This window comes from Alligator sinensis, unplaced genomic scaffold, assembly GCF_000455745.1.
Source record: "Alligator sinensis unplaced genomic scaffold, ASM45574v1 scaffold860_1, whole genome shotgun sequence".
NCBI lineage: Eukaryota > Metazoa > Chordata > Crocodylia > Alligatoridae > Alligator > Alligator sinensis.
In genome coordinates, this window is record NW_005841923.1 from 1676420 (window position 1) to 1689420 (window position 13001).

The following is a 13001-nucleotide window of genomic DNA, read 5'->3' on the forward strand; positions in this document are numbered from 1 at the left end:
CTACCAGAGCATCTCTGTGGAGGACCCAGCCTCCAGTTGCCTCAGGGCATGGTCCGGGACTGCCTCCTTTTTTCCTCCTGTGGTTTTTTTGACCCCTGGATATCCAGGGGTCTAATATTGTCCCTGCACTGCAAATTTGCAGCATGGGGAATGTTTTATCATTCTGCACATGCCTCTTGCAGTCTCAAAGGGCTTTGAGATGCTGCAAGACGCACATGTGCTCTCACGTGGACATGCCCAATGGGTTCAAAGACATTCTTCTAAGTGAAAAACAAGTGTTAGCCACTAAAATGTTACATCTGTGCTTGCAGTCTTCTTCATTAGCTCCATTGTTAACTCAAAATCTTTGGTAAACAGAAGTACAGTTAGATAACCAGACTAGTTAGTTTCACAACTCTTATCCTGAAATCAGTGGATAGCAATTAAACTGTCAGTAATCATGCCAAGTTCAAGATGGCACAGATAAGAAATAAAAGTTACAGGCAAGAGCATAAATGATTACAGGTATTATTCAGAGAGGAAGACTCAGACTAGATCTGATGAGGTTTCCAAAGACATGGAATGAATTACAGTATATGTAGCTCTGAGAGAAGCTTAAGAAAGTAAAAGCTGTTTGGTGGGAAGGCCAATTTTCCCTTGGAGTTCCAAAGGCAAGAGAAGAAAAGTATTACTTGCAGGACAAAAGGAGATTCTCAGATCAAACCAGATGAACTTGAAAAGACAATTTTAAGTTAAACAGTTTTCTTAATTTTCCTGAAATTCTGATTTAGAAAGCATAAATTTAGAATATCATCCCTTCACTCCTGCTAAACGATTTTACTATGAAGCACATGCTTCTTTATAGGCACAAAACAGGCTGAAATAACTGAGACAACAGGACCATTAGAAAGATAAAAATATTTCTGACACTGCCCAGACCATCAATGCACTGTTTCCATAGTTTATAACCGATACAAACAAGACACATTGACCTAAACATATTCTAACATTGATGTTAGCATCTTTAAGATCACGATTGTTTTTTTCCCCTGATAATTATGTTATTACTTTACATGCCGTCTACCTCCCCTGTAATCCTGGTGATTTATAACCATTTGGGTTACATCTAGCTTTATTATGGCACTACATGTGGTTAAAAGCTCAAGAAGATTCATTTAGGAATACTGCATTCCATTTTTTTTTATTATTAACTGTATAAAACAAGTAAAGCAATTCAAGTCTTCTTATACATACACTTATTAGTAGCATTCTACAAGTGTTAACACATAAATTCCTAAACACAAGAATTACTAAACAAAAAGAACCAGTTATATCAACTACAAACATACTATAATCAGCTTGGCACAAAACACTATTACTATCTGCCTCAACATATTCCCCTTCCAACCCACACAAAGCAACTCGAGTTGTACAAAATAACGAAGGTACCGAAAACAAAACTTAAGAATAAACTACTGTAACAATGCTAGGTTCTTACCCTACGCATGGCTTCCTCCTCCTCTTGACGCTTTTCATAATGTGCAAAGTCATCAAAGATTGAGGTGGTATGCTTGAAAGTAGCAATTATTTTAAGCACTTGCTTAGCTTTTTCTAGGGGTACCTCTTGAGTGTCCCTCGAATTGGTAACTGGTTTGTTGTCATTGTTTTCCAAACGAATGTGCCGCAGCTGGTTATTAGGAACGTCTTTGACAAAGATCCACTTAACATCAAACTTCCCCTTCCACTTATCCTGAGACCAGACTCCAGCATATGCATTGTAGTCCACAACAGACTTCATCTCAGCCACTCCACAAAAATGTCCACTACCATTCACACTGAAGAGTAAATAGAGTGGACCTTTTCCATTCAGGGAACGGTAAGCAGCATCCAAACGTTTATTACCATGTTCAGTACTACACCAGATAGAGTACTTAATGGAGCGGTGTATATCATCCTCTGAATAGCTTTTGATTATAAACACACGTCCATTCTTCAGATTCCAATCGAAGTCTTTGGGATTATAGTTGTTTATGGCCTTTAGTTTCTCCAGCACTGGATGCACCTCTACACCAGAAGGTGAAGAGCTGACAGGTACAACACCTAAACCAAAGTTCTCACTGCCAGCTCCATTGTTCTGGCTGAAGCCCACACCCCTATTACGAGGAGCCACCCAGCGGTTCTGCAGCTGTTGCTGCTGCAACTGATGAGGCTGGGCCTGCTGCTGAGGTCCTTGTTGCTGCTGTGGTTGCTGTGGCTGAGGCTGCTGTTGAGGCAGTTGGCTTTGCACCAATGGTGGTGGTTGAATTAATGGCTGAGGCTGCTGGATAATAGTCTGAGGAGGCAGTACTGGTTGGGTAGGGGGTGCTTTCACCACTGACCCCTTGTCATCCCAAGTTCCAATATTCATGTTGTGTTTTATAGGTGGGGGTGGCACAGCAGGGCCTCCAATTCCCACATTACCTTTAGGCTTGAGTTTCGGCTGAGGTTTAGCAGGCTTCCTAGCAATGGCAGCCCATGAGGTTGGTTTAGGTGCTGAACTGCTAACTGGGGGCACGCTATTTGCTGCAATGCTGGTCATACCTGTACTGCTCAGAGCTGAACCTACAGTTTTTGTCACAGCAGCTGTCATATCCCCACCAATTTTCAGTCCAGTCATGCCTTGCTCAATGCTGTTAATCCCAGGCACCTTGCTCAAAGTATCATTGCCAAATCCAGCCTGTCCATCTGCTATGGCTCTACCAAGAGAGCTGGGAGGGTAGCCATAGCTGCTGCTATAAGCAGAGCTTTGTGTTGATTGTCCCTGAGATCCACTTGTCCCCCATGTAGAGAAATCTGCATTCCCCGGAAAAAAATTAAATCCATGCTGACCAAGGAATGGAGGGGTATTTCCTAATGCCCCAGGTTGACTAAACACACCATCAGGTATGTAATGGTGTTCACCATTGCTCATCTGTCCATAGGTTGTCAAATACGGCATTGGAGGGTCTCCTGCAGTGGACCATGCTGCTTCACCTAGAGAGTATGGAAATCCAATGGATGGAGCATAATAACTAGGCATGTATGGGTCTGACATTGGTGGATAGCTGTTACTCTGCAAGAAAATAAAGCAAAAAATCAGTGCTATGCACATAATTCAAGAAAGCATGACAGACAGAACACCATAAGAAATGCCAACATTCCATTTCTAATGTTCAATTATTTTTCCTGCATAAATGTCAAACTATTTTTTATTCAGAACTGATAGCTTTATAAATACCAGAAGCAACATTTTTCAAAACTGAATGGAGTACACTCTTGTCACCAGCAAAAAGTTAAATCTGTAATGGAATATGTAATAAAGTAAAGGTACTAGTTGTCATCCTAAAGACGGCAAGACAGGAGGAGAATAACCTGTCAAAGTGGAGCAATAAAGAACACTAGAAGTGTTCAAAAAGCTAGATTTAAGATACTCAATTATCAGGAAGAGTCTATTCAATTGACATGAACAAGATGCTCAGGAAAGAAACACAAGTGATGACACGTAAAACATAGTTATCCTTGAATTTGCAAAACCCAACTGTTCTTTCTTCAGATACAAAGCCATTCAACAGGCTTCTTTATAACTTAATAGAGAAACATGAAATCATTTAGCCTTTCCTAAAAAACTGATACAAAAAAGCTCAAACCATTCAGTTTTACTGACTAAAGCTTTAAGTAATACATCAAGCAAGCAGTTAAATAGGGCTAGGTGTGAATTTAGTTATAATTCCATATATTTGGCATTCTGAGACATAAGTATGTATTACTGTTCTTAAAATTATTTTTAAGAGAGAAAAAAGAAACGTATATGCTATTTATGAAAAGTCATTTTTCATACCCATAGAATTAGAACTGATATAGAATAGCTTTGGAGAGAAATGCTGGAATATTCATAAGCTAAGCACCCACATTAAATATTGATTTACATTTAAAATTGTCAGGCACATACACAGAAGTGGCCTGAAGTTAGTATGAACAGCTGCTGCTTGCACCAACTTCTCCTAAATAGCAAAGCACACAAATAACAAATATAGTTATGTTTAAGGGCTACGTTCTCACAGTATTTTGTATTTTAGCATTCAAGTACTAATATTATCTATGCAAGGATCTCTAATATAGTTTGACATGTTTTCCCAGATGTAAAGTGACTGAACATTGTTTTACAAGATAGTGAGATGAATACAGGGTCTGTAGCAAAGACGGCAATCTGTCAAAGTTACTTAAACAGCCCGCATATCACCCTATATTTTAACACTTTCCCACCCTTAAGCCAAAAAACTTCATTCAAAACATGTGCCACAGACAATGGTAAAACTACTAAATGAAGGCATTTTAAAAATGAAACCTATAAATATTGCCAATCCATAAATGCTGCTTCATGATTTGCAAGCATGACTGCAATTTTTTGGTATTCTTATTAGGAATAGAAATGCTAGTAAGAAATAAGATTTCAGTGTTTTGATGGAGGGTACAAAAGCATTTGCCTGTCTTGTACAGAGATAGTAGAAATAAACCTATGTCTCCAACTACTTAAGGGTGGATCTCAAACATCATTCAATGGTCTAGTGAAACATCTGCTTGCTCCCAAGGCTTCTGAAATAGGAGGGCAAATTATTCAGCTCTTTTGGAAGATGCAGCACATACTTACTTGAAATATGTGATGTTGCTTTGAAAAAAAAATGCCATATGCCATCTTCCTTCAGCAGAATTCAGTTTAGTGTTGTGACATTAAAGGAGATAGGAAGGCAGGGAAAAATGCCAAAGGCCATTTATGTTATCTCCACTTCCTCCTCCTCCTAAAGAATCCTGCAACTTTTAAATGTTCCTTATTAAATTAGATGTATAAAAAATGTAAAATGAATCTGCATTCCTGAAGCGCACAGAATTCAAAAAAACTCTTCATTCACTTATTGTCATAAAAGTTACACCCAAGAAGGTGGTGACATTAAACTGCAATTCATTAGGTCATCAATCGTGTATAGTAGTTTCATCAACTTCAGTGAAAATCAAGTCTCCACAGCTAATATTACTCTAAGCCAAGGAACTGCTTTTTGGGGAGGGAGCCGGGGGACAATAAACTGTTTTTCAGGGTATGGTAAACAATACTTTTAAGACTGAAAAAGCTGGAAAAGTTGTTTAAAAGTTAAAGGATACTAAAATATACAAATATATTAACATTGGAAAATTTTAACTTAATTTCCATCTTTTTACTCGATGTTTTCAACAGTAACTCTTAAAAATTTAGTTTTTAATGACAGTATATGCCAGGGGCAGGCAATTATTTCGGGTAGAGGGCCACTTTATTGAGTTTTGGCAAGCCATCAAGGGCCACATGACAGGCAGCCAGGGGCAGATAAATATTAATTTTTTTAATTTGGGGGGTACCCCGTGGGCCAGATAGAATGGCCTGGCCCTCAGGCCGCATTTTGCCCACCCCTGGTATATGCCAATCATTAAATTATATATCTACACTCCATGCAATCAGTTGCATACATATTATCCAAGGTGAAGGAAACTTAGTTGGACCAACTACAAATATATTTCATATCACTTACCTGATTTGTCTGGCTACTTAGATATGGCTCAAAATCATCATCATTTACTGCATCCTTTTGATGAATCGAACCGTTTTGTACTGAAACTAAAAGTAAGTCTGTATTAGGAACGCTCTTTAGAAGGGCTTTATTGTAACTTTAAATTAAGTCCAACTCAATTCCACATATTTTGCTATCTGTACTGTCAATTGCCTGTATTCTTGTTTTGGTGAAATGTGGAACATCTTGTTATACAATTAATTATTGAATTTATTTTAGAGCATTTGAAAACCAGTGCTTCTCTATCTAAGAATAGAAACAAAATAAGGTAGCAAATTCTAATATGCACTTACAACCAGTAGACACAAAGTGACTGCAATAAACTTCTTGGAAAATGTCATTTAAAGTGTCGTTTTAATAAATACATAAAATACACTTTACAAGTAACTAAAATACAGGTTCCCAAATGTTTAAATCTTAATGACATTTTATCAAGGTCACCTGCTTAGGTGAAAAACATTGACAAAAAGTATTCTAATTAAGATACCACAGTTAGAATGTTTTCTATTAACAGAAAAGGAAAACTAATGTTTTATACACTATAGAAGTCTGATGGCACAGAATTCTTTATCCAGAAGAACGTATCTGCACGCACACTTATTTGGCATAATTTCACAGTGCAGTAGTGTGTCATAGCAAATCATTTTTCCTGCAGTCACAAGAAAAAATACAAATATATTCAGTATTGTTGTCTACAGAAGACCTATACAATGCAGAACAAAAACTCTCAAGTCACAATTCACGCTCAACCAATCTACCTCCACTAAACAACAGAATTTAACTTTATAGTATCAACTAACGTAAAAGATGCCAGATTATTTTCATTGCACAACAGAACTTAGTGTATTAGGGTGGCATACAAACAACACTGACCAATGTATGGTACATTAAATCATTTGTAAAGGCATAAAAGGACAGGTCCCTGCCTCAAGGAGTTTCCAGTCTAAAAGTAAACATCTCTGGAAACATAGATGAGTACTCACAAGCCATGAACACATTTCCCCCCAGTTGTACCCCAGCAAGATCAGCCATTAGCAGGCTAGAACCTGTTTAAAGTGAGGCACTTGGAAGGTGGTTGGGAAATTCATGAGTGTGAACTTCTTGACCATCCTCTATACATTCTACAGATGAAGGTTGAGTTTCAAAGCTGTGTGATTTTCCTTATGTGCAATTCTTTGGTTGGCAATCAATAAACTTAGTGAGAAGGCTGACGTTTAAAGACCCACTTTAGCCACTCTGAAACAGAAAGTTCCAAGCATGAGAAGCAGAATGTGTCAGACTGACTCAGTTATTTGACTGGAATCAAAAAAAGTTATTTCTGTGGTTACCTTCTTTTGTCAAAATCCTCTGAAAAGCCATATACAGCCATGAATCTAAATTAAAAAGCTGAAGACTTACAGAGTTCAGTGATGCTCATTTTAAAAAACTTAAGTTGCAAACTAGCTTGTGCCCATCCCAATTTTGTAAAGTTTCCATGATTGAAATTATATAGAATCAAAGGCAACTGTGAAGCTAAAGCTGTACTATAGTGACTAAGTAGCAGGAATCATTTAACAGTATCACTTACGATGTCAACAAAATATAAATGAAACAAATTACTGTACCAGCTCCAGGAGCTGACAATTAATGTCTTAAAGTAGGAAGTGTGCATGCATGCAGTCCTTTGATTTATATATAATCAGAATCTGTGTTGATATTTTTAACAAAATAAAAATTAAGAGCATACCTAATTCCTGTAAGCCTTTAGTTTTTCAGCAATTCAGGCAGTAGTTACAAAACACCTGACACCACAATTATAAAAAAAAAGGACATATTTTGAGGTCACAGCTAAATGGTTAAGCCAAAAAAATAAATAAATAAAAATCCCCCCCAAAAAACAAAAGGGAGGGGTAGGAGGGAAGGATACAGATAAACTGAGACACAGAAATACTTAAAGGTTCAAATAAGATTAATTAAATGTAATGTAATGAAGTTGCCTAGACTTTTCCCCAAAATAAAAATACATGGCTTGAGTTACAGTATTGAAAGAAAAACTAGAAGTGAATATACTCATATTAAATTGAGTGCAGACAATAAAAATGCTTTAATGAGCTGAAAGAATACAATTTTTCTTATGTTCGGCTCAGCTGCACAGGACGGTGGATCCACAAAAAGTCTATTGTCAATGTCACTTAAAAAAAAATGGGTTCATTGCTTGGTCTAAACTAAACAGTATGGATAGGGCCACAACTCAGATGCAATGGTTAATAATAAGATGATTAAGGAATACAAATTTTTCAAAAAACAAGCAAACAAAACCAACCTACTAAACAGTTTGAGAAACATATTACTCATGCCAGCAGCAGAACCTTCCTATCAGAAGTAATTCTCTCATACTAAGAATCTGCATTAAATTTCAATCTAAAATAAGTGTTTTTGGTGGTCTAGGAAATATTTTAAAGATAAATCTATATTAAGTTTTTTGTCTTACTTTGTCCAGTCATCAGATTTCTAATGCTGGATCTTTCGTAAAAATGTATTTGCTTTCTTACTTTGTCTGTAGCCACATCCTAAGCCACGGAAACATAAAACAGTTCTAGACTGCCAGGCTGTCATACTCCCAGAGATGAAATTCAGCACTGATAATGTTTTATTTTAACTTTTCATTGTATGTTGGACTACCCTATTGAAAATAGTGGATTTAGCCCTGCATATTTAAAGAATGTTCTAAAAATGGACCACAGTACATGCCCCATTCCAAGAACGCTAAGCAAACAATGTTCCAACTTAATCTTTGCCCAGCTCAAACTAGTAATTAGTCTACAGTGCCCAAAAAATCCATTACCTCAAATGTTAGCTTAAACATGAAATATTTCTTTTTAGTTCTTTCAAATACAGTCTGCAGGTACACTATTGAGTCGTAAATTTTAAATAGCTCAAATGCAGAATCCACTCTTGTGGTCTTTTTATTTTTTTCCACCTTTAGATAATAATTGGTAGCAAAATATTATGGTACATTGATCTTCACCAGCTAGGGATACAAAAATGGAAAAACTAACTTTACATTAAAAGATTTCAATTCGTTTTAACCAATGTATAATATAGGTATATTAAGTTTCCATTCCTATGCTTCATATAGATAAGACTTCACCCACCTAAACAGTTTTAATTAAGACAACTTTACTGTATAAAATGAAAGATAACAGGAAAGTATTGAGTTCCACATGTGCTTTAGTTTAAACATATTACAATATACAAAATAGAAAGGAAAAAAGATTTTTTTTTAAATGAATAACCAAACTTTCCTAAAAAGGCACTTTTTATGCACTGAAACCTGCTCTAATTGACAATATGTACAAGATGACAATTTAAGTGATAAAGAAACTTAAGGAGAACATTTTATTCAATCAGTTCTCACAGAGGCACGAAATGCAGGCTTTTTTTTTTTTTCCGCCTAAAACTGAAATAAAATCTCAGTATTTTTGGTTGGCACATGGTGCTTTCCCCCACAATTTGTAATGAGCTGTCTACAAGGTGTCAAAAGAAATTGAACTAAACCACACAATTTAGCCACTTCCACAGTATCATTTAATAAAGAGAACATATCTGCTCTTATATCCTAGCACTGTGCCGCCTTAAACCATGATAGCTTACGCCAATTACTATTATTGTTAGCTTCCTACTACCTCCATTCCAGATGCCATTAACTGCCCTTTTTCCATTTTCAAATCATGCTAATCCCCGAAGTATGGAATGCACTCCCCAAAGTAATCTGTCAATCCTGCACACTTTTTCTTCAAAATCTCCTTAAATAACAACCATGCCATGCTGCCTGTAAGCAATTACTAACTGTTAATGCTCAAGCAGTAGGGACCACAATCATCTAATATATACCCTTGAAACAGCTTCTAAAGTTATGTCTACACCATGCAGTACAAACCTAGAATGGATGTAATGTAGCTGCCTTACAGCAGTGGCGGGTGCACACCAGTAGATATGTCATGAAAGCATGTTTAAAATGGTAGTGGGTACACGTTAATAAGGCAGTTACAACGCATGCATTTCAGGTATTCCACCCACAGATAGATATGCCATGTTGCATGGTAGCCAGTCCCACGCTCAGGTCTTTGACAATGCAGACATGACCTGAATAGTTTTGTGGGCAGTTAGTTGTTTGAATTAGTCTATGTAACCAAAATACTCTCATTAACTTCCTCTTTCATCTGTTAAAATGTATTTTCTTAACTATTAAGTAATTTGGTGCTGGGACTGTCTTTTCCAAAGGTGAATCTTGCCTAGTTCAAAGGGATCAATCAAGTCTGACCAGGATATGGTTTCTAAAAAAAGTTTTATTAGAAATAAACATTCTGCAGTACTCACAAATTTCACCAAACTATGCTAGTGCAGATAAATGAAAGTAAAAGTGACTACCATATTTTCAATATCAAATGCTTGTAAAACAACCCAAGAATAAAACCCCTTAACTTCTACTTCAAATACATGTGTTATTGTTAAAGCACAGCAGTGGACAAATTTTGACCTGGTTAAGGTTTTAAAAATAACACAAGAAAATACAATAACTTTGATGTTTAAGAACAAGAGGTAGTTTTGTGGACACAGACAATGTGAAATACAAGGGGGTAGGTGAAGGGGGAAAAGCATAAAGAGGCAATTAGAAGCCAGCCTTTGGAAGGGTGCTGTAATGAAAATGAGAGAACAAAAATGGAGGAAGGTATGGGGTTATGCAGTGATATAATGGACAAAGTGAGAGAGAAATTTCAATTTTCACTAGCTACAACCCAAGATGCTGATGGAACACCAAGGAAAAGTACCAAGTACAAACGATAAATTGGGAATCACCTGTACCAATGTGACGTGTTACGGTGGATACAGATAAAACTGCACAGACAGAGCACAGGAGTGAGAGGGACAAAGACAACAAACATGTAAGGTAAAGTTACAGTTCCTAGAGAGATCCTTGATCAGCTCAACTAGTAACCATGCAATATGAATGGAAAACCCTCTTTCATTTGGGGTTCTAGTAACAAGTGCAACATTTCTAAGTGTGACCACATTATGAAAAAAATCCCACACTTTACAAACAAAATAAAGCTCATAGTTCAAGAACACACTTTAATGTTATTGACTATCTTCCTACTATAATACATGCTATTTTTCCTATTATCAGGCATTCACACAAAACAATTCCTGCATGTGAAAATAGCATGCATTTACTACATACATCATACATGTTGCGTTCTGTCTACTATAGCACAGCCCAACTGGCTTAGCTCCCAAGGAAATGAATACACATTAAAAAAAATTAAGCAAGGAAAAAGAGAGGGCATCAAAGAGAATGAATGATACTTACAAAACATGATTAGAAAATACAGAACAGAAAGTGATCATAAAATATAATCCTAAAAGTCAATAAGTCATTTAGACATTGGCTTTTCCAGGGAGGATGGAGGAGAACTGTTAAGGAAAATGTGTGTGGGCAAAGAAAAGCCAAAACAAGTGTGGTATTTAAAGATCATAAGCAAAGTGTTGACAGAGGAAGAAGAGAGAAACTAGAAAAATACTAGGAAGAATATTCTGTACTGTAGTCAAAATGAAAAAGAAACCACTGAAGATTTCTGGAACTGGAGGGATGTATTCTGTTCAGTTATGAGTGGGGAAACTTGAAACAGGCATGATCATCTCTCTCTACTGTTTATCTATCCAAAAGACCCTCTTCATCTGATATTAGTACACCAACCCTACTCAAGTGCCTACACATACTTGCACAGCTATAGTACAAACATTTTCACTGAAAGATAGCTATATGGAAAAAATTATATCATGTTACCATTTGATTAGTCATGAACTGTTTACTTTGGTCAGCAGATAAAAGCATTTTTATAGTGATGTATCATTGTACAATATTAAAATGACTGGAAAATATTCCTTTGGTATCCTATTTCTAATTATGCTGCTGTGATAAAATGGATTGCAAAGCATTGTGAAGTTACATTCTCTACATATGATTGGCTGAACAGTTATTTACCTCTACAAACTGTAGGGTCACAGACTTTGACATAGACACAAAAAAGGAACTTACCTTTATTTCCCTGTCCTTTAGGTCTCTGTATATAGCCATATTAAAAAAAAAAAGGAAAAACAAACAAGTTAACAACAATGATAAACCACAAACGTTAAACTTCAGGGTAGATTACTTAAAGTTTGTGGTTAATAGTTTAAAGGAAAATTCAAATTACAGCCCAAACTTAAGTATTACAAAAAATAAGGTTGTATGAGGCCTAAGAGATTTTCTTATACATCTCAAATTTCACTGTAATTTTTTTTTTTTTTTTACATAAGCTATTCTGCACTGTTGAAAACCTAAAATCTGCAGCAATAGGAACTGGGAAGGTAAACTGACTTTGAGCCTGCTTATCCAAGATTAGAGAAATACAGGCAAGCAATGAAGAAAGAACAAAGCTCTAAAGGAAATTTTAAGAACATTCTCCTTTCTAATAGCCTAATAACCTGGTATTACTAGCATAAAAAACTGTTTATTATGTGCGATCTTTTATGGTAACAGATAGGGAAGGGCCCATTACTAAAGGAACTTGTCAAAAATTTACAAGTGATGTACACTTTTTGTGCTTTTCAGATACCCAAAGTGAGCAGGCAAAATGGGATTGAGCATGAACCTGAGATGAAGGCCACATTGTTGTCTTTTTCTAGTTCCCAGGTCTGTCAATTGCATGGTTTCCCCGGTGCCATTCCTCTGAGGCTTCCACAGGAGGAACAGGGATAATACTTCACGGAGGTGTTCAAGGATTAGTAACTACAAACCACTTTTAATCTGTCAAGTGATATTACAACAGTGCAAATCACAATCTGAATGTCTTCCATAACAGAGCAGGGGGGTGGGGGATGGAGAAAAGATACAAATAGCTACTAGGCCATGAGCTGCTAATGCATCTCTCCACCTGCAAGCATCGCTGAGCTTGAGTGGGCCCCTTGACTTCGTCACTCTAACCATTTGCTCTCCAATTAGTCACTTCTTCCCCTAACCCAGACAGAATGGAGACTAATCCCTCAAACCAGAAAAAAAAAGAAAAACACCTACAAGCACAGACCAGCTAGGATGCACAGGAGAGATGAAGAGACTAAGAGACAGGTATGAGGAACAGTGGGCACAGTGGGAGGGATGTCTTCCACACTGGCACCCAGGGAACTGGGGAGCAGGGAAAAGGCAGAAGGAAAAAAGAAAGGGGAAGCTCGGAGGCCAGAAAGTTTCCAGGAATGGCAGAGGCCTACGGAAAAAGCAAAGGCCCAGGCAGCATGGGACGAGGGGAAGCAATGGGACGGAAGAGAAGAGTGTGAGGCCCCCAGGCAGGGAGAGGAGGGAGCAGTCGCCAGAAGGACGAGGCACAGCAGAGT

General features: G+C 37.1%; 1 protein-coding gene across 4 annotated transcripts in view; it reads right to left on the minus strand.

Moving 5' to 3' along the window:
* Window positions 1-12979, minus strand: part of YTHDF3 (YTH N6-methyladenosine RNA binding protein 3) — a 40427-nt gene extending 27448 nt beyond the window's left edge. For 2 of the 4 annotated variants that reach the window (XR_003092945.1, XM_025198494.1), the window contains exons 1-4: window positions 12266-12979; window positions 11671-11695; window positions 5553-5638; window positions 1478-3070 (exon numbers count right to left, since the gene is read on the minus strand). Coding sequence is in view for 3 of the 4 variants with exons in the window: in XM_025198494.1 (XP_025054279.1) it covers window positions 1478-3070; window positions 5553-5638; window positions 11671-11695; window positions 12266-12283 (1722 nt within the window). In the remaining variant the exon portion in view is untranslated. Of the gene's footprint in view, window positions 1-1477; window positions 3071-5552; window positions 5639-6129; window positions 6196-11670; window positions 11696-12265 lie in introns of those variants that run through there. The other 2 variants (XM_006019124.3, XM_025198496.1) reach the window with 2 other exon arrangements.
* Window positions 12980-13001: the final 22 nt, after the last annotated feature.